We start from the raw sequence: 26,031 nt of genomic DNA on the forward strand, positions 1-26,031 counted from the left end.
AACAGGTTGCACATTACAACACATTAGTCACTCCTAATAATGTGGATTTGATTTTAAACATCTCATGCAATTTTTTAGGACACAACCTATGATTGTAATCCTATATAATAATATACCTTTTTCCCATTTTGGAATGTTTACAATAACTATTGATGGCTCCAACCAAGGGTTCTAGCCTGTGTTTAACATGATAGAATATAACATCAGGTTAAAACACACAATTACATATTTATTGTAATTGTTACATATTAAATGCCCACAATTAATATCAGCCCAAAACATGTAGGAATAAAAATTGTTTAAAACATTCTGTAGGATGTAAGAAGAGAAGGTGTAACATGCACTTTTGGAGGAAGCCAGCCATTTCAGAAAATGACTTTCTGAACAGGCTACAATGAAGTTGACTTCATTTTTTTCTTTTGTCCCCCAAGAATGATCTGAGAAACTTACATTCTAAGACAATGACCAGTACTCTTTCTTCTGGACATCATTTTAATTTATATATTTCTTTTTAATTAACAATAATCTGTACATTGCCTACTTACTGAACTCTTTGTACAAAGGTCACTATTGCCTTCAGAAGATAATGAAGTGACAAGGACAATGAGGTTATTGCTCCTAGCTTTGCCATTATTCACCAGAAAATTGGAATAAAAGATGGGATTTTAATCTTCAACTGTAACAATATAGAATAGAATATTCTTTATTAGCCAAGTGTGATTGGACACACAAATATTAATACTTCACTCACTTTTATCAGTGCTGTAAGCAATAATCTGGGCGAGAAAATGCTGATGATCCAAACATGTCTAGAGTACATTTATCTGCTAAGATCAGCATTTCACATGGAGGACGGCAGGCAGTTTTCCCCAGATATAGTGATAAAGCTTAAAAATGACCCAGGCAGAAGAAAAGGTGAGGCTCATATTTTATAGTAGAGAGCTGTTTTTTTTTCAAAACCTCTGTTTAGATAATCATAGCCACATCCAATTTATTTGCCAGGCATTCTGAAAATGATTCTAAGAGAAGATTAAACACCTTCCAGAATGCAGCCTTACAACACTGGTCTTCAGACACAGGACTCGGCATTCCTACTCAAGAGTGACCTAGAGAGAGCTGCAATCACAAGTCCACTACTGTACCAATATGTGGTAATAAAAGGTATGTTTGGAATAAAGATATATCCTGCTTCAGAAAACGTTGGCTTCATTGCCCTAAACCACATAACACAACCTGGTCTAGTTATACCTGAAATTAATTTTCAACCAAATGGCACAGTTAGCATCTTCTCTACATATTCAAGATCTGAATACCTTAACGTAGTCCACAATACAGCTTTAATGTACTTTATTTTTTTTTTCATGATGTCATATAAAGGGACACAGTGGATGTACAAATCGTTTATTGAAGAACATAAATAAATAAAGTATCAACACATAAAACACATACTAGAAGTCTACTCTATTGTTGGAGGGTACATATAGCCTGAGAGCATCTCTCCTCTTCTTATAACAAGGAACCTCAAAACTGGACAGTCTTAAGTTTCTTTTTCATTCCCTCATCCTTTAAGGGTTGAGCTGATATTATCTGATGCTGTTGAATTCTTCTTTAAGACAATCTCCATATTCCTCTGTATCACACACATTAGTGTCACCATCCTAACAAATGCAAATGTTTATACTAATTGATTTAAGTGTTGAACAAATAATTTGGTAAAGTCCACAATAGACCAGAATCCAATGATGCCCCCAAGGGAAAAAAAATATCTGAGCTCAGCTCCTAATTACGATCCTGTGTATTTGTTATAGGAATGGGGATCAGCATCTTAGGGAAGCTCAGCTTTCTTTGCTTTTCTTCTCTATGTTATTATTTAAGTATGATAAACCTCTGAAGAATGTCAGCTTTCTGATTAGTCTGAATATTCCACAAACACAAAAAAAATCTTAAATTTAGATGACAAAGGTTTAAAAAATGAATATGAAAGAAATACTCTGGCCTGTCATCTTTTTCAATCTGTTGTTCTTTTTATGTTATGCTTTGTTTCTGAAGTTGCTCATATCTTTTGAAAATAAACTTGAATTTATTATGTTACCTCATTATTTATAATGTCTCTTAAATTCTTCTATAATTCAGGAAGAACTAGAACCAGTTATAAATATAATCCTACTTTATTCACAGTAATTATTTTTTCAACAATATTATGCAGTGCAGAAATTATTTGATAGAAGACAAACTCGGCTAAAGACATCTACATAAAATATGCAATCATTTCCTGAATTTTATATGGATGTGTATTTTCAAAATACTTCAGTATATATGCATTAATACACATCACAGGTGCTAACTTGTGCTGTCAGGGAAATACTAGAGGGCTTGTTTGGAAATAACACATTTATTCCTAACAGGACATTGTTAAATTGTGTGTTATGTTGATGGTGCGAGAAGCAAATGCAAGAATAGCAGTATTAGATATGGGCCAATGGACAAAGAAAAAGAAGAAAAGCCAGGGAAAGTTAGGGAATTTGAATCTTAGAAGTCGACTGCATAACATTATATAATATGGTTCTTGTTCATAATTCCAGTTGGGCTTTAAGATACCACCATAAAAGTCAAAGCTAATTAAATTCATTTATTATACAAATGAAGAAATGTTCTCTACAAAATGCCACAGCATTGGTGACATTATGAAATAACAAACACAAGCATCAACGTATTATGAAACAGGGTCTACTTATAAATCATGATACATTTACAAGATGGATGCCCTTCTCCAAAACAAAATTGCTGTAGAATTTAGAATTAAGGTTCACACATGCTTTATACATTGGCTAGCTTTTTCAGTAAAGCAAACTCAAGTTATTATGACAATTTAATATTCGCTCGTCAACCAGACAACTCAAACTGTTGACTTCCACTAAACAAGTGATGTTAATAGAGAATGCCAATTTGCAGGAATGTCCATGAACATACTGTGTCACACGAGGTTTCTAATTCTAATTGATGGGTGAATGTTCAAACCACAGATAGAAATAGATGAGTACACATAATCTGATTCTGTTTTTCATTGCCTCTCCTTATATGTAAGGGGGAAATGACACATCTAGAAAGGAGAGTTTAGACAAATTTGGAACATCTACTGTACATACTTCTCAATGAATAAGATTCATGTGAGAAGAAATGAAACAACGGTATCAGATCAATATACAGTATATTTGATTTCCATTTCACTATGTCAAGGTACTTAACATTTATTTTATTAAAATGAAACTTGCAGTTTTATGACTGCCCAATTAATTTACATAATTAATTCTTCCAGAATGTTCAGAATGAATGGAGCTGCACCTAGGTAACAGAAGCAAGAACATAGAAAGCAATCTATTCCTTAAATGAAATTCTAATATGCAATATTAGGGTGTGTTTGCTGAATTCTACAGAGGCTATACCTAAGTGATTTTCCACAGCAGCACAACCTTTGTGTGGGACAGAATGTCAGTGGGTGTAGTCTATGGCTCAAGTGTGGTGTCTGCAGTTGGGAAAAAGCAACCGCTTCTATGGAACATTCAATACTAAAGCCATTTCTAATCATCACTAATTCTTGGCAGTAAGATGAATGTTTCGGCTGCTCTCTTGTTTTTCTGATATTAACAAGACTCAAATACCATGCCTCACAGGAAGAACAAACGCTTTGCATACAACTGTTTGTAGATTCAACCCCTACCACCTATTTTCCATTTAGGAAGGTTTTGGGGGGGGGGACTGTTCTGTTCTAAATTTAGAAGTGCCAAAAGGAGTTTTATAGGAAACAGTGAGCACACACTTTTTGATATTGACTATCCCCTAGAGCCGGCAATAAGGACAAATATTTCAAAGAAGAAAGAGGGGGGAAATGTAAAGAATAGAAGAGTACTGTTACAAACTGCTGTTAACAAAAAAGGATATATTACGTGTGTATGTGTGTAATGTTTGTTGTGTTTTGTTTTGTTTTGTTGGTCTAAAATAAGAAAAAAAAGAAAAAAAAAGGAAAAAAATCCCCTAGAGCCAAACTTAAATGTTTTCTTACAAGAAAGATTATTACTCGGTGAAGGTTTTTTTTCCTGAATAACTGGTTATTCAGAAAAAAAACCTTCTTCACTGAGTAGGAACCTTTTTTGACAAAATCATAAACTAGGCTGAACTGAAGTTGCCAGCATTTTATTGGAAGAATTCCAGTACTTCTAAAGCAAGCCTGACAAACTAGAATTCTGCAACATTTCCCATAATAAAAGTTCAATGCAGACATATCTCCACTTTATTTCTATCGGTTATCCATCAGAACTGCAAAATTGAATTATTTCATTTTATATGTTACATTCAAAAATCACTTGTTTTGTTCATTTAGAATTATATCAAACAGCAAACACAGAAGTTCTTCCATTTTTCCCTGCAACAACAACCTTTTAAGGCGGTTTGGGCTGTGGGACATTGACGGGCCCAAAGTAACCCAGTGAGATTTGGTGGCTGAGGGCTGTATTGACTCTGAGTATCCTAGGTATAATCTCTTTAGCCATTATGCATTATTATTTTTATTCATATAATAGGGAATAGAAGCTTTCGTGCTTATTTCTACCACAGAAACAGATTTGTCAGACTGGTTCCCTGATTTTTTTTAAATAAATATGTATTTTAAAACTCTTATCATCAAAAATAGGCTTTAGGTACTTAATCATCATGATGTTTAGATACCTCCCTTGTATCAAGTACAAGAACAATATGGACATTAACTTTTCTTAGATGCAGGGGACACACATATCCAAACATACACTTACATACAAACAAAAAACAAAAAGAGAGACTATATAAACAACTATGATTCTATTCTCAGCCCTGTGTTTATTATTTCTGGAAACAGACAATCTTTCTTTTTTCCAAAATAGGGGAGTCCTCTGAATTTTTCTTCTATAAATCTAAAGAGAAATCTAAAAAGTGACTAGATTAAAACAGTTGCTTCAGACTAGCATCACCTATTTCAACAGTGCTTCAATGTACAAAAGAACTCTCAAGGTATATACACTGTTAGGCTGTGAATCTTAGCATGCTTAAAATTCTTCTTCCTCACTGCTTTTCTAGTAAAATTTCAAGTTAGGACACTTAAGATAGGCAGCTTCCAAACTGAAACTGTACTGCATTTCAATCAGTCTCAAGGTTTTCCCTAAACAGATTCCTCACTAAGTACTTTCACAGTAACCTTGGGAACAGACCCCAGGAATAGCACCTTTAATTCAAAAAAAATGATTGCCCAGAAGATTCCTTTTAGTCATTCTACACATCAACATCAACAACAACAACAACAACAAAATAGATAAAAAGTAACCATGGAAAACAATTCTGAATGCCTCTCTCCCCTTATTTTCCCAAACTCTTTCAGTCTAAACCTGTAAGGTACATATAAATCAATTACCTTTTTCTTTTACCATGACAGAAAAAAGGTCAGCAGCGGCAGAAAGGCAGAAGTTCAACTGAAATGTTTCTCAAATACGGACATATATATATATGTTATGCACACGTTCCTTCTTTTCAGCAGCAATGAACAAAACAAATACCCAGAAGGCTGGTTTTCCAGAGAGCTATGTATTATTTCTCCCACCAGATCTGATGTAATCAAATTGCTTGGTGTCGTCTTTCTCTTTCTCTTTCTAACTCTCACCTCTTTGCTTTTCCCTTCTGCGTCTGTTTTATTTGTCCTAACAACACTTCATTCCCAGAGCGTGAACTCTGCTCCCTCTGAATGGGAGGGAAAGAACCCAGCAACAGCCACTGAGTAAGGAAGGAGAAATTTCACCATCTCTACTCCATTCCTTGGCATTACCTTCTGGCAAGTTGCAAAAGAGCTGGTAAGCTAGGACTCCCTCAAGTGATAAGATTTCAGAAATGTCACAGGAACTGCTTCTAGTGACAACAGGGACAAGAGAGATTTATATTAGAGTGAGCATGCGTGTGTTCTTATTGAGCGTTCCTGCAGTCAAACTAAGAGAGAAGAAAAGCTGTTACCAAATACGCAAGGCATGCCAAGAATCTTGGTACCTTTTTTTTCCTTTCATTAAATACAAAACAGAAAAAAAAATACGAAAAGCTATGCAAATAGAATATAACTAAAAGAAAATGAATAACAAAAATATACAGGCATAACCATGGATGCATATATAAAAATAAAAGTTCCATATAAGCGTTTCAATTAATGGTAGCTGTAGATTCACTGTAGTCTTTCACAGCTAATTTATGTCAGTAAGTGATTCATTGGTAAATTATTAAAAACTTCAACTCTGTAGATCAGGAGTTGAGGCTGTACATTCATCCTCCCAATGCTGAAGATTACATCTCCAAGTAAGGTAACAGAATAACAGAGTTGGAAGGGACCTTGGAGGTTTTCTAGTTCAACCTCCTGTTCACGCAGGAAACCCTATACCAGGCACGTCAAACTTGTGACGTCACGTGATGTCGCGCAATGTATCGGGACTTTTCCCCCATTGCCAGCAATGGGGTGGGCACGGTTTCGGCGTGACGCATCCAGCCCGTGGGCTGGCAGTTTGACATGCCTGCCCTATACCAGTGATGGCGAACCTTTTAGAGGCCGAGTGCCCAAACTGCAACCCAAAACCCACATATAATGCCGGGTGCCAGGTGGGCATGGCCCACTGGGTGGGTGTGGCTGTGGTGGTCATGGCAGACTGGGTGGGTGTGGCCAAGGTGGGCGTGATCACCTCGATGTTGCTCATGGGGAGGGATGCCTGTGGGGGCCAGCCAGGGTTGGGGGAGATCCAGGGGGTCTCTGGCAGGTGGGGCGGTGGGCAGGAGGCTTGTCCTGCTGGGCGAGGCAAAGCAGGGTGGGGGTGCCATTGTCACAGGGCAAGGTGAGGCAGGGGCCGGGGCGGCTGCTGCCTGACACCATCAGCTGCTGCACAGAGGCCAGTGAGTGCATGGGTGCTGGGATGCATCCGGCTATGTGGGACCTTGGTGAGTTAGCGGGCACCTGGTTGAAGAGGGATGGTTGCCATCTCCGGGGCATGGCGCATGTGCCCACAGAGAGGGCTCTGAGTGCCGCCTTTGGTACGCGTGCTATAGGTTCGCCACCATTGCCCTATACCATTTTAGACAAATGGTTGTCCAATCTCTTCTTAAAAACTTCCAGTGTTGGAGCAGTCACAACTTCTGGAAGCAAGTTGTTCCCTGTACAAAGGTACAAACAATCTTTTTTGTTTGTCCAGATAAAGTAGTCTATCAATTTTAATGCAATGGAAATATAATCCAAGACAGTCTTCTTAAAGCAGCTGCATCTTTTTTCATTGCTTTAAGAGATGATTATCACCAACTCTGGTGATAAAGGGCTTTCAAAAAATGTATGGGGAATTCTCATGGTATTCACAACATTTTCCCCAAAAAGCTTGAATTCTGGCACTACAGTCATCTGGTAAATGATCAAAGCCATTTGTTTGATAGAGAGACAGATGGTTAGTACATTTCAGAAAGCTGAGAATGTACAATCATTGTTAAATTTTATTTGCTGCAAATATTTTCATGATTGTTGTATTTCTTTTTTTAAAAAAATACATAGTACTAGGTATGACAAAGATAAAGCCATCTGGACTTGTTTCTTTCTTCATTCATCTAATTCTGCAATTGACAAAGATGAGTCAGGAGGGAAACATGCATAAGTAAATGTTGGTATTATTTCTTAAACCAGCAATTGAGTTTCTACAGTCACTCATAGTAAGTAACAGAATCACAGCCCCAAAGAACTGACATTCCAATTCTTGTGGCTGATTAAATTGCTAAAAATAGTTCTAGGGCCTCACAGCATGATAATAGGTTGATAATGTTTTGCACTTCGAATACCGACCAGCCTTAAATATAGCAATCAACAATGGCTAATTTATTATTTATTCTATTTAAAGTATTTACAGATATATGCTGCCCACCCAGAAAAAACAAATAAAACAAGATACAATAGAAAAATGAATCCTGGAATATGATTAAAGCAATGTTATAAAACAAGGATCACATAAAAGCAATTAAAGCAATTTAAATTCAGACAATTAAAAGACATGAGAAGACAAATAAGTTTTGACTCCCATCTTAGAGTATGATAAAGAAGAAACCTGTTTTAATTCTGATATCTTGTTTCATAACATGGGCTCAGCTAAAGAGAAAACTTGGTGTAGCTGTTGAATATACATGCAGTGGGATCCTGAAAAGGCACTCTTTGGTGATGTGAACTGGACTATATAGAAATAGAAGACTTGCAAGTTGTCGGATTCTAAGCTAAGACACTGCATATCAATGTTTACACTTTGATATTGAAGATAATAGGCAATCAGTAGAGCTGATCCAGAACAAGATGTACAGAGTGTTTCAAAAGGTATCACTTATTAGCTTGCTACTTGCATTCTAAACTAGGTACTTTCAGGAGCCATGACTGAAGAGGACATTATAAGAATCCAACTCTGAGGTAACATTGAAGCCAGGTCCTTCTCCTCAAAGTAAGGACACAGTTGGTTTGTTAACTGAAGCTAATAAAGGTTCCCTTTGAGATGATATACCCAACTGTCTAGCATCAATGCTGCATCCAGGACCCCCCAGAAGTGCAAAAGTTCCGGACTAGCCATCCTTTCCTTCTCTCTTTAGTAATGGTTTTAGATTTTTGCTTTCAATTTAAACTGAAAGGTTTAATGTTGAACCCCATCAATTGTGGTTAATCTTAACTATGATTAGGCATCTTACATGAAGTTGGATCATATTAACTAACTGTAGTTTTCTTAGTTCGGTGATAGTACTGAACATTTAATGAATTCTTAACTGAAATAAAGACTTCTAATTTGTCCTGAGCATTTTATAAGGAATACATAATAATTAGCCATAGTTTACTCTTACACACAAATAGGACCACTGTTATTTGCCACTTTGGTTAGTCATTTACATGTTTGTTGTATTCTAAGCTTTGAAAGACGTCTATTACTTGATTTTTGTTAACATACTTTCCCAAACTGCCACAGTATTCCCTTCTATATCCTCCCTCCTATTCTTGTACATTAAAAAAACAGTCTTGTTTGCGGTGTTCTTGTTTGAAATGTTTCCCTCAGTTGAAATTATTTTCCATTCCAAAAGCTTCTGATGTGTAAGAGCAACTGCTGCAGACTGGAACATTAGGTCATCAAATGGCCATGTCCCCTTTTTCACATGTGATTAGAATTAACACTGTTATGTTTCATCTCTTTTCCTGTTTCAGCCATTCTCTATAGCTGTTAGCTGGAGAGATGAGCAAATGAGACTGTACTATCCACCTAACTTACAAATGAAAAGAAATTTATTAGATTTGTGACATTCAGCTCCAAGAAAGAGTCCCTTACTACATGATAAAAGTACTGCAGAATAATAGCTAAAATAAAACTGATGGGGAAAGTCCAAGATTAGATGTATGTATGTATGGAAAACCCAAGTGCAGGGGACCAGAGCAGTGTTGCCTGGGTACAATATCTTTTTCTCTAATACCAAATTTGCATGTAATCTCTAACTCATTTTTAAGTATAGTAAGGAAACCAGCCAGACATAAACATGACTGCCTCTATGATTGCGTTTTACAAAAGAAGAGAATGTCAGGATCTATCCATGGAGACTCTCTCTTTTTCTTAATTTTTATTTTTCCTTTTTCACTTTACAAAAACGAAATACATTTTTCTTTAACAGTACTGTGTCATATATCTCTTACAGTTATTTACAGTTATTTACCTTTATTCTTATACATTTTTATTTCTCTGTTCTAACCAATTGTACCACTTATTCCATATCTCATAAAATTCTGTTTGTTCCTTGTCTTTCATTTCTAAGGTAAGCTTGTACATCTCGGCACAATCCAATATCTTATGGATAATCATTGTCCACGGAGATTCTCAATCATCCAGTCATGGTTGTCCCAAACGTGCTTTTCAAAAGGCAACTGGACTTTCTTGGTTTTTTTCCTTAAAAACATTTCATTTCTCATCCAAGAAGTTTCTTCAGTTCTGATTTAATGGTGGGGAATAGAAGGATCTGATGAGTCTCATTAGTTATGACTTTTATTTATGAGTATTCCAACATTACTTCCCGGCTCGATATGAATGTGAGATGTGGACTGCCGGGAGGGGGGGATGGTGGGAGGGAGACCTGCGGGATGGGTGGGGAGTTTTCGGGGGTGGAGGTGGGCCGGAACATCCCAGTTATCGTAGGGAGAGGTAGATATAGCGGGAGCCAAGGGGTGGGCCATCTTCGGGGAACAAAGACTCGCTGCGTTAAAGCAATTACCTGTTCCGGCCCCTTGGACTCTTCTCCAATACCTGGAGAGTGGGGTGTTCAGGACCCTGGCCTCAGGTTGCTGCTTCTTAATGCCAGGTCGGTTATTAATAAAGCTCCCCTCATCCGGGACCTGATACTGGATGAGGAGGCCGACCTGGCATGTATCACTGAGACCGGGCTGGGCCAAGAGGGAGGTGTTCCTCTCTCGGAGATGTGCCCAGACAGGTTTCAGATAATGCACCAACCGCGATTCCAGGGAAGGGGTGGGGGAGTGGTGATTCTTGTCCGAGAATCCTTGAGACCTCGCAGGATCCCTGCCCCAGAAGTTGTTGGGTGTGAGTCCCTTCTCTTGAGGTTGGATTCAAGGGTTCAGTTGGGCTTATTGCTGACATACCTGCCTCCCAGCTATGTGACAACAGCCCTGCCTGAGCTGCTGGAGGGGGTAGCCGGGTTGATGGTGGAATTCCCCAGGCTTATGGTGCTGGGGATTTCAACCTGCCGTCACTCGGCGAATCCTCCGTGCGGCTCAGGAGTTCATGGCTTCCATGACAACCATGGACCTGACCCAGATAATTCAGGGTCTGACCCACAGGGGAGGAGACACGCTCAACTTGGTATTCCTCTCGGGGCAGTGGAAACGTGATTTCGATTTAAGGGGTATAGTTACTTCTCCCTTGTCATGGTCGGATCACTTCTTGGTGAGGTTAGATTTCTCGGTCCTACTCCCCCACCGCAGGGAGGCGGAACTGATTAGGTGGTTCCGCCCCAGGCGGTTAATGGACCCGGAGGGGTTCGGAATAGCGCTTGGGGGTTTTCCTGATTCTCTCCTCCACGAACCGGCTGAGTCCTTGGTTGCTGCTTGGAATAAGGCAGCATCAGGGGCGTTAGACCGGATCGCGCCTTTGCGACCTCTCTGTCATTGTGGATCCCGGAGGGCACCTTGGTTTACCGAGGAGCTACGGCAGATGAAGCGTCAGAAGAGACATCTAGAGCGACGCTGGAGGGCTAGTAACTCCGAACCCGACCGGACACTTTTAAGAGCCTATATTAGGACTTATTTAGTGGCAATACGAGCGGCAAAATGTTTGCATTTTTCCGCACTTATTGCATCTGCAGAATCTCGCCCTGCCGCCCTGTTTAGGGTGACCCGTTCCCTACTTAACATTTGGGAAGCCGGGGAGCCCTTACAGGGTAGGGTGGAAAAATTTGTGCAGTTTCTATCAGACAAAATCGCTCGGATTCGGATAGACCTAGACTCCGATTGGGCAGGGCCTTCTGAGATGACTGGGGCAGGTCTTAGCTTGGTTTTATGGGATGAATTTGAGTCTGTGACCGCTGAGGATGTTGACAGAGTGGTGGGAGCGATGAGCGCTTCCACTTGTTTATTGGACCCGTGTCCTTCCTGGTTGGTCTCGGCCGCCAAGGAGGTGACACGAGGCTGGCTCCAGATGTTGATCAATGCTTTGTTGAGGGAGGGGTCTTTCCTGCAACCCTTGAAGGAAGCAGTTGTGAGGCCCTTCTCAAGAAGCCCACCCTGGACCCGGCTGATTTAAACAACTTCAGCCCAGTCTCCAATCTCCCCTTTGTGGGGAAGATTGTAGAGAGAGTGGTGGCGCTCCAGCTCCGACGGTCTCTGGATGAAGCGGATTACCTAGACCCTTTTCAATCTGGCTTGAGGCCCGATTTCAGCACAGAAACTGCTTTGGTCACGCTGATGGATGATCTCTGGCGGGCCCGAAACGGGTTATTCCTCTGTCTTGGTGCTACTTGACCTCTCAGCGGCTTTTGATACCATCGATCATGGTATCCTTTTGTGACGACTTGGAGGGGTGGGAGTGGGAGGCACCGTTTTACGGTGGTTCTCCTCCTACCTCTCTCGCCGGCCACAATCGGCACTGGTAGGGGGCAGAGATCAACCCCGAGGCCCCTTGAATGCAGGGTGCCGCAGGGGTCGGTCCTCTCCCCCCTCCTATATAACATTTACATGAAGCCGCTGGGTAAGATCATCAGACAGCACGGGGTGAGGTTTCATCAGTATGCTGATGATACCCAGCTATATATCTCTTCCCCGAGCTCTCTCAGTGAAGCAGCTGATGTGATGGGCCGTTGCCTTGAAGGCGTGAGGGTCTGGATGGGGGTTAACAGACTCAGACTCAATCCTGACAAGACCAAGTGGCTTTGGATGTTGCCTCCCAAGGATCATATTAACTGTCCAGTGTTGACTCTAACAGGGGAAAATATATCCCCTTCAGAGTGGGTTCGCAACTTGGGTGTCCTCCTTGATCCACAGCTGAAATTGGAACATCATTTGACCGCTGTGGCTGGGAGGACCTTTGCACTAGTTCGTCTGTTGCACAGTTGCGACCCTACCTGGACTGGGAGGCTCTCCTTACAGTCACTCATGCCCTTGTCACCTCACATCTGGACTACTGCAACGCGCTCTACATGGGGCTACCGTTGAAAAATATTCGGAGACTATAGTTGGTCCAGAATGCAGCCGCGCGAGTGATAGTGGGTGCTCCTCAGTACACCCACGCTACACCTATCCTCCGTGAGCTGCGCTGGTTGCCTATTGGTCTCCGGGTCCAATTCAAGGTGTTGGTTATTACCTTTAAAGCTCTATATGGCTCAGGGCCAGGCTATTTGCGAGACCGCCTACTACCTCATAGTTCCCTTCGTCCGTTTAGATCCCACAGGCTGGGCCTCCTTCAGGTCCCGTCGGCCAAGCAGTGCCATTTGGCGGGGCCGCGGGGGAGGGCTTTCTCTGTGATGGCGTCCACGTTTTGGAATCAGCTCCCCCCGGAGATTAGGACCGCTCCCACCCTGTTGGTTTTCCGCAAGCTGCTTAAGACCTGGCTTTTCTAGCAGGCCTGGGGTTTATAAAATCTGACCCCTGGATGAATGTTATTGTATTGTTTGTTTGTTAAGTTATGTTGTGTTTTTATTGTAAGCCGCCCAGAGTCCTGCGGGAGTGGGGCGGTCTATAAATTTTAATAAATAAATACATAAATAAATAAATTTTGTATGTAGAACTTTTCTGTTTGGATATAGGAGCTTTTGATTCATTTGTAAGAAGAAGCATATTGTGAGTTTTGTAAAGAAAATCAATGCTCAATTAAAACATGAGTGCTTATATATCTTTAATTTTATGATCTGTTGCAGGAAAAGAATAACTTCTACTTCAACTGGAGCTTGATTCCTGGTGTTTTTACAGACTTGCCAAGGTATTTTTGTTATTAAAAATATAGAAGTGGTTTTACCCCCTTTTTTTCTACAATATATTTCAGCTGCCCTTTCTGCCCTGAAAACCCTGGAGTTAAAAGCTCCCCTATCCAAGGACTTGATGAGATCCAAACTTGCTTAGCTCCTGAGCTTCTGCTGAGCCCTACACCACTTATCTATAGCAGTGTTTTTCAACTGTGGACCAACTCACAGAATGCTGGATGGGGAATTCAGAGAATTGAATCTACCAAACTTAAAATTGCTTAGGTTGAGAAACTCTGGTTTACAAGAAGGTTCCACACCCATTTACACTTCTTAGATGACTCCAATGACACAGATAAACCTCCAGGTGGCCTCAAGGACTCTCTAGAAGAATGTAAATGACCAACTGTCTGCAATCAGTATAAATCCTTCCATTCCCCACCATCCAGTCAGAGCTGAAGAAGCTTCTTGGAGGATAAGCAAAAGGTCTTTCAAGAAAAAAAAAGAAAGTCCAGTTGCCTCGTGAAAAAGCACCTTTGGGATAACTATGACCTGGATGATTGAGAATCTCTATAGACATCTGGTTTACAGCATTGCCAAGAGCATTGTTCCATTTCCTATTTAGTTCCATTTTCCATAGTTCCATTTTCTATTTAGACAACTAGTGAAATATCTTATCCACAAATATAGTAGGGCAATGATGTAAAGAAAGCTGGAGTACATGCTTATTCCTTATGTCTATCTGTTGTCACATTTTCTAAGTAGTAGTAGTGATGATAATGATGATATTATATTATTATTATTATTACTAGTAGTAGTAGTAGTAACAACAACAACAATAGAGTTGGAAGGGAGCTTTGAAGTCTTCTAGTCCAACCCTGTGCTCAGGCAGGAAATCCTATTCCATGTCAGACAAATGGTTGTCCAGTCTCCTCTTAAAAACTTCCACTGATTAATTGTTCTAACTGTCAGGAAATTTCTCCTTAGTTCTAGGTTTCTTCTCTCTTTGATTAGTTTCCATCCATTGCTTCTTGTCTTCAGGTGCTTTAGAGAATAGCTTGACTCCCTCTTCTTTGAGGCAACTCCTGAGATATTGGAACACTGCTATCATATCCCCCCCTCATCCCACTCTTCATTAAACTAGACATACCCAATTCCAGCAAATGTTCTTTATATGTTTTAGCCTTCAGTCCCCTATCATCTTTGTTGCTTTTCTCTGTACTCTTTCTGGAATCTCAACATCTTTTTTACATTGTGGTGATCAAAACTGGATGCAGTATTCCAAGTGTGGCCTTACCAAGGCATTGTAAAGTGATATTAACACTTCACGTGATCTTGATCCTATCTCTCTGTTAATGCAGCCTAGCACTGTGTTGGCTTTTTTGGCAGCTGCAGCACACTGCTGGCTCATGTTTAAGTGATTAAATTAAGTATTTTCAGTTTCAAATTTATTTTAAGATACACACACACACACACACACAAACACATATACATAGAGATCTAAGGTTGAAACAGATTGGACCACTGGCTTTTTGAAAGAAGCAAGAAAAAGACATACAACTAATCTATACAGTGTTTGACAGATGATTTGTTTTTGAACTGGAAGTTTGAAATGATTAAGGAGAACGGCTGAAATACTAGCAGTTTATAAGTTTTAATAATCCAGAAAGTAAATGTGCCACACTGAGCAGTGATATGTTTAATTTGACCTCACTCCAATCGCAGTGGAAGTATCTGCTTCTGGTTGTCATCTTCACCTCAGAGAAGGGGAGTCTTCTTCTGTTACTGTAAAACTTTGGCCGACCAACAGCCTTATAACAGTTACTGATCTATATGGTGAAGTATACTCCTTCAGTGATGGAAGTGAGAAAAAAAGGTGAGATCAATATTGTCCACATTTTTAAAAATAGTTTTGGTGCATTGATGGTAGCATGGTCTGTTGGCACATATATGAATTTCAGGAAAGCCTATGTATTGCAGGATGGAGTTCTACATTTAGATTCACTATATATTATGTCTTCATAAAAGACTTGCTTCTTTGCATTATGGCACACAGCTCAAACTTGCTAAAAAGATGAAATAAAAGGGCTTTCATTGAAAGACAATGCATATTATTTTATTTTCTCAGTGATAGTTTGTATGTATTACAACCAGTTTGAAGAAGATAGCAAATTCATTTATCAGCCATACACTCACTCATAAGAACATTCTTTGAACCTTTATTGCATTTACCTTTTTTCCACAGAAGCTAAACTCCAGTGTAGTTACTTTATGAGAGCCGATAATATCAGACAATACTGCAAAAGGACCAGAATGCCTACTGATCAAACTAAAATCCACACTTTTGTCAGCCTTTACTTTTAGGCTGAGTATTTAAGCTCCTGCTGGACGGGGTTGCTACTGCTAGTGCCAGTGCCACAAGGGCAAAGCGAGGCGGGTTGTGGGAGGCCTGTCTGTGGGGCGCTAAGGTGTGTGAGTGTGGTGCAGGTGGGGTGAGGCTGAGCATGGCTTATTGGTTCACATCCAGCTGGCTGTTACTGCTGGCCAATGAGCAACAAAAGGGCCAACGAGTTACAGCTGCTGCCGGGCACTGCCAGCCCCCGTGTGCACACTGCCTCCTGTGCTTGCACCCAGGGGGAGCACCCAGCTGGGCTGAGATAGGCTGGGGCCAAGGCAGTGGGAGTCGGCCACTTGCCGTCTCCAGGGGGGCCCTGCGGGCCAGATCTAAACACATCACAGGCCAGATCTGGCCGCATGCCTTGAATTTGACAAGTCTGGTATAATGCAATCCCACCATATCTTAGAACACCCCAAGTGATAACAACACAATTGTATGCCATGCTACTACTCTTTCTGCACCTATCAACTGTAACTTAATAGACACTTGCACATTAGAAAGTTGCACACTGTGGCTGGGGATAGATTTCTAAGCAATGTATTACCCACAGCAAGCCTGTAATGTTATTTTATACATGGATTTAGCATTCCTTAAGAAGAGTGCTAAACCTGTGTTTAAAAATAGCCCACCTAACCTGCTCCTTGGCACAGCCCTCAAACCTGCCTGTCAGCAAAAACTCCAAGCCAGATTGACCTAGAAATCTAGGAGTACAAGGGGAGAGCCTATCTGACAGGTACAAACTCTCTCACTGCCCAAAGCTAACGTCTCTGGAGGATATACCATTGATCACAGTAGAAGATGGAAACAGGCTCAGAGGAAAAAAGTGTTCCAACTCAAATCTGTATGTTAAAAGATGGCAATAGCAGGTATAACGTGACTGGTTCCAAGTTTAGTGTCATCTGCAAATTTGGGGAATGGGGAAGCCAGATTCACTTAACAACCGGGTTACTAACTTATCAACTGCAGTGATTCACTTAATAACTGAGGTAAGAAAGGTCATAAAATGAGGCAAAATTCACTTTAAAATGTCTCACTTAATCATAGAAATTTTGAGCTCAATTGTGGTCCTAAGTCAGGGACTACCTGTAGTCCTGTCATAATATGGTAAAACAAAATGGCTCAAGGCTAGCAAATGACTGCACATTCTATATTATTTTCCATATATGATGAGTTTGTATTGAATGATGCTGAATTGGAAGATGATTTTTAAAAAATATCAATAACCTGAACTATACTAATGATACTACTCTGATAGCTGAAACAAGTTACCTGAAAGCTCCAGACATGACAACAAAGGAATACAAATGGAAAAAATGGGATTGGAATTACATGTAAATGACAACAGGCACAGGAAACCAGCCTTAGAACAGATGATGAAGATATTAAAGTAGTGGATAGGTTCTTAACCTTTAGGAATATTTATCAACTATTGTTACCAATCAAGAAATATGAGGCATATTAGTACTTTGTAAAGTACAATTGAAGTTGTTGGAAAAGATATTCAGATGCTGAAATGATTTTATAACCTCAAAGATCAGAATCATGTAGGAAATATTTTTTTGTGGGAGACTTTATACAGTAGACGCAAAAGTTGGATTTTGAAGAAACAGAACAAAAAGACTATTGATGACTCTGATGTTAGAAATGACTCTTGAGAATACCATGGATAACCAATAAAACAAAAAAGGATCATTAAACATATCAATTCAGAGTTCTCACTGAAAGCACAAATAAGCCGGTTAATTTATTCTACTTCAGGCATTATGTAAAGAGCTAACTCTTTGGAGAATGCTGAAAAAGTGGAAGAAAGGGGAAGAGTATAATCAGGAGCAAGGTGGATGAACTCAGTTATAGATACAAAATGTGCATCATTGGAAGACCTGAAAGATCAGGTTGGGGATAATGGAGAAAATTTATCCAAGTGGTTGCTAAGAGTCAACGCAAATTTGATGGCAAATGATTGAAAAGTGTGAAATCAATGCAAACTAATTCAGGACCACTGTTGATAAGTATATTGCATGTAAATTGAGGACAGTGAAAAATGATTGAATGGGATTTTATTTATGCATTTGCCACCAATTTTCTTTGTGCTCAACAGGTGTTTTTATCCTTTTCAATTCCTGTTTTACCATTTGGAAAACAGAGATAATGACTACTATTATAAAACACTTTAATCTTTTACAATGACAGCGATGAGCAATTTAAATGCAAGAACTGTTCACCCCACTGCTTCCTTTATCTTGATATTTGCAGATATTATATCAATTCAAAGGGGGAAAAGCAGTGAATAAATCTGCAGCTCTAAAACAAGAATAGTTAGAACTGGTATCTATCTACTTTAAGAAGATAGGAATGTTACGTTTCTTATTATTTAAAATTACCATAATCCCAATAGAAACTCAAAGCATCTTAAAGTGTTCCAAGGTTTACTTGATTATGCTACCCTTTCTGATCAAACTGAATACTCAAGGCAGTTTACAATTCAAAACAATATACACACACAAGTCTAGAAATACTAACCAAAGCTTGAGGAGTCCCAAAAGAGTTAATGGTGGACAACTTGAACTAAAAATACTATGACACAATCTTTATTTGCAATATGATTATCATATTGACATATATTACACTTGTTTGTTGAACATGGTATCTTACTCTCCAAACCTTTGGAAATGTAGGAGCTGCTTTGCATAATATAAGATATTTAGACTAGCCTTCCCCAACATAACACTTTCAGACATGCTAAGATAAAGACCTCAGAACTACCCACCATATTCAGAGAATCCATTTGGCAAAGGCTAATTAGGACGTTTTATTCATTCCATCCTTATTGCTAACAATTTATGCTCATCCACACCCTTTACTGGTTACCAAATAAATTTGTATCCCCAAATTTATAATAGAATCATGTCCCCCACTTACCTGAACTTTCCAATTGCTCAAACAACCATTCATACAAATAGTAGCCATCTGGTTTCAAGTATGGCAATTGCTTCTTTGTTCTTTTTACCTCAGTAATATTCCCCTCCTCTATAAGAGACATATTTTGGATAGAGTTTTTGTGTTTCATCTGCTTAGACACCAATTTTCTTTTTTTCCCTGTTCCGCAGAGCTTCCCAAAGCCCTTTAAAATGGGAAAAGACAGCATGTCTATGGCACCTATGTGAAATGATGAGCAAAGGAAGTCAACCTTAGTGAGATAGAAATTATATGAACTTTTCCAGCTATCCATCTCTCATGTTATGCTCATACATTGCTTCTTTTCTTCCTCATCCATAAAGTAGATTAAGGAAGAAGTATTTTTAGCACTGATCTTTGGAAGATTATGAGAAGCACATTGAATAAAGCGGTAATTGCAAACATATTGAAACCACCTACTATATGTCATGGTATCATTGTCATTTTAGCCATTGTCTATTGTATACATCAGTGGTTCTCAACCTTTCTAATGCCGCAACCCCATAATACAGTTCCCCATGTTTTGGTGACCCCCCAACCACTTATACATCACCGGGTGCCAGGGGCGTGGCCAAAGAAAAGGGGGAAAAATGGCGGACAGCCTTGTTTGGCGACCCCTGTGAAATGGTCGTTCGACCCCAAATGGGGTCCCGACCCACAGGTTGAGAACCACTGGTATACATAAATGCAAAGTAAAAGATATGAATGGCATAATCAGATTTGTATCTTCAGCAAAAAAAAATCAAAAATAATTAAGAAATAGTTTTGGAAAGCAAAGTTTAATAAAGAGGCAACGTTATTAGAAAAGAAAGAATGCAAATGTGCATATTTATATGTGCATTTAGTTTACTCCAAACCTATTTCAGTCAAACTTACTTTTCTGATGTTTGCAGAAATACTGGTATATGTAGAGGATGATTCTAGTCCACGGTTTCATTTAGTGTTATAATAAATCATCAAATAATTTTCGTCCAATAGGACCAATTCATGAAATGCATTAGTTAGTGAATACAAGATTCAAATGAACATTTTATAGAACACATTCCCCCTGAGGTCCCCACCCTACTGCTTTTCTGAAAGGCCTGAAGATGTGGTTTTGTCAACAGGCCTGGGGACAATGAATGGAGATGGAAATTATAAAGTGGTTGATTTGATTGGGTTGAGAGGGGGGGAATAGGTTTTAATGCTGTAAAATTTTAACAGTGCAGATTTTTAATGTTGTAAGCCACCCAGAGTCACCTGTATGTGAGTTCAGCAGGGATATAAATTGGGGGGGGGAGAAGAAGAGAGGGCCTGATAGAACAAACCAAAAGTTGTTTTATCTAGTAAAATAGAGATGTTGTTTCTAATCTACAAGCAAATAAATCTAAATGGTTTACTATGACTGCTTGTGTGTTCCATCTGTGGCAATCATTCAAACTGCCTTTAAAGTTGACAAAGGCCATTACATCTGGACTGCAAAAATCTTATTTACAGTTGGCAGAAAAGAAACACAGGAAAAAAAATCCCTCCCTTTGATGTCATACAAGGACTTATTTAATTAATCAAAACATGGTACTCAAATGTGAAATATATACTGCTGCATCGTGCAACAACATAATTCTAATATCTTTCAACCACATGTATCACAGATGAACCACCTATTTCATTTACTTGTACTTCAAACAGAAATAATATAAATTGTATAGGGTAAACAGTTTCCTTTAAAAATACTTAAGTATGTTTACTAGAAACTGTAGAATATTTTATATCATATTGATTTAGATATACAGGTAATCCTCAACTTACAAGCACAATTGAGTCCAAAATTTCCATTGCTAAGAAAAACACTTAATTGAATTTTGTCCAATTTTACAATGTTTCCTGTCACAATTGTTAAGTGAATCGCTGAAGCTCATTGAAGTGAATCACTGAAGTTGAGTATTCAGTGAGTCACTGAAGTTAGTAACATGGTTGTTAAATGAATCTGGCTTCCCCATTGACTTTGCTTGTCAGAAAGTCACAAAAGGTGATCGATCACATGACCCTGGGACATTGCAACTGTCATAAATACATGCCAGTTGCCTAATATCTGAATTTTGATCACGTGACCCTGGGGATGCTGCAACAGTTATAGGTCTGTTCTATCTTCAAATAGTCGCCAAACAAATGAGGACGGTTGCATTTACAAAGGCAGACTACAACATAAGAATACTTGGGTCAACTATCTTAAGTTAAATTTAGTTTATTTAAAGGCTAAATTTAGTTTACATGATTTTAAAACAGCAATATTTTTAAACTGAAGATATGTTTAAAAATATTGTATTTTATTATTCTGAAACCATATTTTCAGTACAAATATTAATTTCATCACCTGCAATATAACACTAATAAATGGCAAATTTCTGATTAGTTATTTAATTTGGTAGGGGCAAACACTGTACTACATTCATCAAAACCAAGGCAGGAGGTAGATTTTTAAGTATTATATACTGAAGTGTTCAAATCACAATATTCTGATATGACTTTAAAAACATATCAGAAATGTAACATATTATACATGTAACGTATAATAATCATAAAGCTTATAATCTGCCTCCCAAACCTTCAACACAGAGACTCCTTCCAATTCAATGCCATTTCATTTTTATGAATATACAGATTATACATAGCCACAATATCTGACAGGTTATAAAGCTTTTCATGAAACGCCCAGCAGTTTTGGGGAGCAGTCGATGACCTTGGTTCCCTTGAGAGAGAAAGTCTGTTTTGTCTAGCGCAGGGGTGCCAAACTCAATTTCATTGAGGCTGCATCAGCATTGTGGTTGTTCTTGGGGGGCTGGCTGGGTGTGGCTAGGGTGGGTGCAGCCTACTTGGTAGGTGTGGATGGAGTGGGTGTGGCCTCCTGAGTGGACATGGCCAACTCTACATCGTTCGCATCAAGGGTGCCTGTGGGGGCCTGGGCAGGAGTGGGACTGATCTGAGGGTCTCTGGCAGAAGGGGGTGGGACCAGGCAAGTGCCAAGGCATGGTCCACAAGAGGAGCCTCACTGTTCCTCTCAGGACATGCGGGGGGGGGCTGGATGGTGGTACGGGCTGCCGGGAGCCCTGGACAGCAGAGTTCAAATACCCAGCCTGGCCCTCAAGCACCCACGGCACCAAGCCCAGCCCCACTTCCCCAAGGGGGCACCCAGCTGCACTCATCTGCCGAAACCCCTCTCCCAGAGCCCATCAAGCCAGATATGTGAAGTAGTCGAGGGCCATTTGCTGGCCACTTCCAGGCAATGGTGCATTTCTTCATTCCTCACAAAGGGTGACACCTCCCCAGCATGCACCCAGGGGGTGGGGCTGATACAGCAGGGGCGGGTTCCTCGTTGTTTCCAGACAGCCTTATGGAGCTAAGACTGAATGCGTTTCAGCATAGATAGCCACCACAAAATTGTACATTGGCTCCCTCCTGGCTGGCCTGGGCCAGGGCCAAGGCACTGGGGGCCGTTCTCTCACTGTTTCCAGGATGGTTTTGCGGGCCACATGAAACCACTTTGCGGGCTGCATCTGGCCCCCAGGCCTTGTGTTTGACATGTGTAGTCTAGCGCAATACCTGGCAAACCTCCTCCCTCTGTGCTATGTGACAACTAGGAATGAGAAGGAAAAAGATGTCTGCAACCGTGCTCATTCTAAAGTTGACAATATAAGTCTAATTTCATTTAATCATTCGTTACTTTATAACGGTTTCTAACAGTGTTTCTCAAATTTTCTACATTTGTGAACCACTACATAAAAGTTCAGAAAATATGGGAAACAGCCATTTCTTACATTTTCAACTTTAAGAGTCTATTGGGAGTTCCAATATTTTGATGAAGAACAATAGTTATAGTTGTTTTGTGAAAGAAATCCTGTTTAAACACTTTTTAAAACTAGGCCTCACGTTTTAAAAAAATCTTTTAAAAAATTCAATATCTGATTACTATTTTACTTTTTAAATTTGATGTGCCCTAAAGAAACAACTTTTAGTGTAAACATGTTGGTCAAGAATGATCTTCAGAAAAATCTCTAAGTATGAAAGAGGCCAGAATTATTAGCCCACCAAAATTATATTCTTAGCTCTATTCATTGTTATATTTCTTACTCTATGGACCTTCTTTTAGAGTTCTTATCTGAAGCAGAATAGTAATATGTAGGCTCATTATTTATTTATTTATATATCACTTTTATTATTTGCATAAAAAAGTCAAGGCAGAAATGAGTGGCATACAAGTTTTGATAAATAAATAAATATAATTCCTTCCTCATCCAATAACCCTGTGAGGTAGTTTGGCCAAGACAGAGTTACTAGCTCAAAGTTACCCAGCCAGCTTTCATGCCTAACACAGTACTAGAACTCACTATCTCCTGGTTTTTAATCTGGAGTTTTAACCATTAAACCAAACTGGCTCTCAATTATTGTCATTACAGACTTTTCTAGTAAAATATGGGTAATCAGGAGTATTGAATTTTGGAGATTTGAATTTCATGGAACCTTTTCTAAAGCAATTGACAAAGGTCTTACATATGGCTACTTAGAAGTATAAACTGTAAATCTACAGGAAAATATATTTAAAATGACAGCCTTAGATTTATTTAAAGCAGAAGTAATACTGTTCATTGTGTGAAGAGAGCTGCCTTCATTGCTTCGGTCATAAAAACACAAACACCAGATCTTGTCTTTTTCTGTATCTTCTTCCTTAATGCTACATACAAAAAATAAAATTTAACTGAGGCTAACAAAAAAGATAGTGTTTCATTTTATCCAAAGCTCCATTTACACGGAATAAAACAAATACAAAATCCTGCTATTAGGTTTTTTTAAAAGATAAAAATGCCAACTTTTGTAGAAGCAAATATTTTATTCAAACATTCCTGCCTTATGAATTAGGCTGTAATAATAATAACAAAAGTTCAACCACTATTCCAGGAAGCAGAATAGGAGCTGATTTATGACATTTCTGTTATGGTTTAAAAAGTGATAAAAGAATAATGACATCATTATTGAGTTATTCCATGCAATATAAAATAATTTAAATTGATTTAGACTTAAAGAAAGCTTATACCACAAAATTGCATTAGTGTTGCAATTTATATATTCATTCCAGGCAAATATAGTAAGGAATGTAACAAAAACTATAACACTATAGATGCATTAAATTTTAAAGATGAAAGATCAAACGCTAAGGAATTTCAGGTGTTCATTCAGTTACAGGCCATTGTAATTTATCACTACTTCTTCATTAAATTGTTCAGAACAATATGCAATAGACTATTCACACCGATAATCTAAAGTGCATGCATGCAGAAACACAAACAGAAGAATTCACTAATGACCTGAAAACAAACAGCTTGCTCATAAAAAAAAAATTAGTTGAATGATTCACGTCTTTCAATAAAATGTTACTCAATTTCTCTATCACACCAATTCTCTTACCTATCCCTCCAAAGCAAGCTGTGATCTTCTGAGCATACTGGCAAAAACCATTCTTACAGACCGATTCTTCAGTCATTCTTCTGAATCTTACCAACTTGCACGTACAAGCTTCCTGAGCTTTCTTCTGCATGGTTATGTTCTCTCTATTAATAATTCAAACACAACTTCAAATCTGCTTGGCTCTTGGAGTTGATTAAAGCAGCCATTTTATGCTTTATCAGTAAATGCTTGTCTGCACATGTGGATGGGTAACATATATGATTATTATATGACATTTCATCCTTTTATAAAAACTCTCTCCAAATTTCCAAATTTGATGCACAGATAACTATTTCTGCTCATTTCAGAGACAAAAAGATCTGTAGAAAACATTGGCTGAAAACTAGTATAATCAAATAAATTCATTTATTCCCCGCAATCTGCTAGACTTTGACATTGTCAAATTTCATGCAGAAATTTTAGTATTTTATTGTGAAATATATAACATAGAAATAAAATCTGTCTTTCAAAAATTAGAATAAAAATCTGCTTCTAAAACTTTTATGGGATGCAAAACTGTGTTTGACCTGTTTTTCTTAAACATAGCAATTTATATGTCCCTCTAGAACAGTGGTTCTCAACGTTTGTGTGACGGCGACCCCGTCACACAAACGTTCTGCGCATGCGCGGCGGCGCGCGCATGGGGCGCCGCCCCCATGCACGGCACGCATGTGCGGCACCACCCCCCATGCACGGCGCGCATGTGCGGCGCCGCCCCCTGAGGGGAGAAAATGGCGGATCGCCTTCTTTGGCGACCCCCGAAAAATGGTCGATCGACCCCAAATGGGGTCGCGACCCATAGGTTGAGAACCGCTGCTCTAGAATCTAGATTATTTATCCTAAAAAAACCTGGCAAAACACAAAACAACACAAAACCCCAAGTTGATCTGATTTTTATCATGCATGAAGAGTGGTGTCATACATACGTAATGACTTCTTTCCCACCCATTGAAACTTTTTATACATTAACTGTTAATAGTTATGAGAGCAAGTGAAATGATCCAGTATCAAAAATATAAACTAGAATAACTATGAGTCAGGGTTTAACTCCTATTAAATTTCAATCACCATGCAGCCTTTTCAAGTCTCGGATATGCATTTATTTTATATTCTTTAGCTATGATACTCTTCTACTAAATTGCTCCTATAGTTGCAAATACATTTGCAGTAAATGATAGATAATGAGCCCTTTGGAGAATCAATAAATAAAAATACTAGGGATTATGAAAGCATCTTCAAAGAGTGCTAATGATGTGGCTTAATAACTGTACTTCAGGTGGCTTATTTAGCCAAGAGCTTCTGCATCTTTTTTATATTTCACAGAACACAATAGAATAAGACAATAGTTGTTATAGCTGTACTGTGGACTTTCTTGAGAATCTATCTCTGTGGTTGAAAGTAATGAGATAATAGGAAGCAAGTAAGACATTAAGACACTCTAGAGCCCTATTAAAATATTAAAACTTTAGGATAAATCAATAAAGAGGAATATTGTATCAAGTAATAGCTAATGCATGGACCCTTAATGCTCTTCATTATATATCTTCTTGTGCTGATAATTTATTAATGAAATAGGGTGGATAGTTTATTTTCATTTATATCTTAAATACTACTTTTTATAAACTGATAAAATAGATAACTTTATCTAGAATGATTTTACTGAAAAGAATAGCAATTGAGAAAATATACAATAC

The 26,031-nt window shown here is 38.9% G+C and overlaps 1 protein-coding gene across 30 annotated transcripts in view; it reads right to left on the reverse strand.

Annotated features, from left to right (window-relative positions):
* ABLIM1 (actin binding LIM protein 1) overlaps positions 1–26,031 on the reverse strand; it is a 209,196-nt gene that overhangs the window by 118,181 nt on the left and 64,984 nt on the right. For 3 of the 30 annotated variants that reach the window (XM_039352735.1, XM_039352743.1, XM_039352742.1), the window contains exon 1: positions 18,824–19,200. The exons of 4 other annotated variants lie outside the window; for them this stretch is intronic. In XM_039352735.1, the coding sequence (XP_039208669.1) occupies positions 18,824–19,133 (310 nt within the window). In that variant the 5' untranslated portion in view covers positions 19,134–19,200. 23 more of the 30 variants (XM_039352733.1, XM_039352732.1, XM_039352736.1 and 20 more) reach the window with 20 other exon arrangements.

This window comes from Crotalus tigris, unplaced genomic scaffold, assembly GCF_016545835.1.
Source record: "Crotalus tigris isolate CLP2741 ecotype Arizona unplaced genomic scaffold, ASM1654583v1 scf7180000018468.2839379, whole genome shotgun sequence".
NCBI classification, from domain to species: domain Eukaryota; kingdom Metazoa; phylum Chordata; class Lepidosauria; order Squamata; family Viperidae; genus Crotalus; species Crotalus tigris.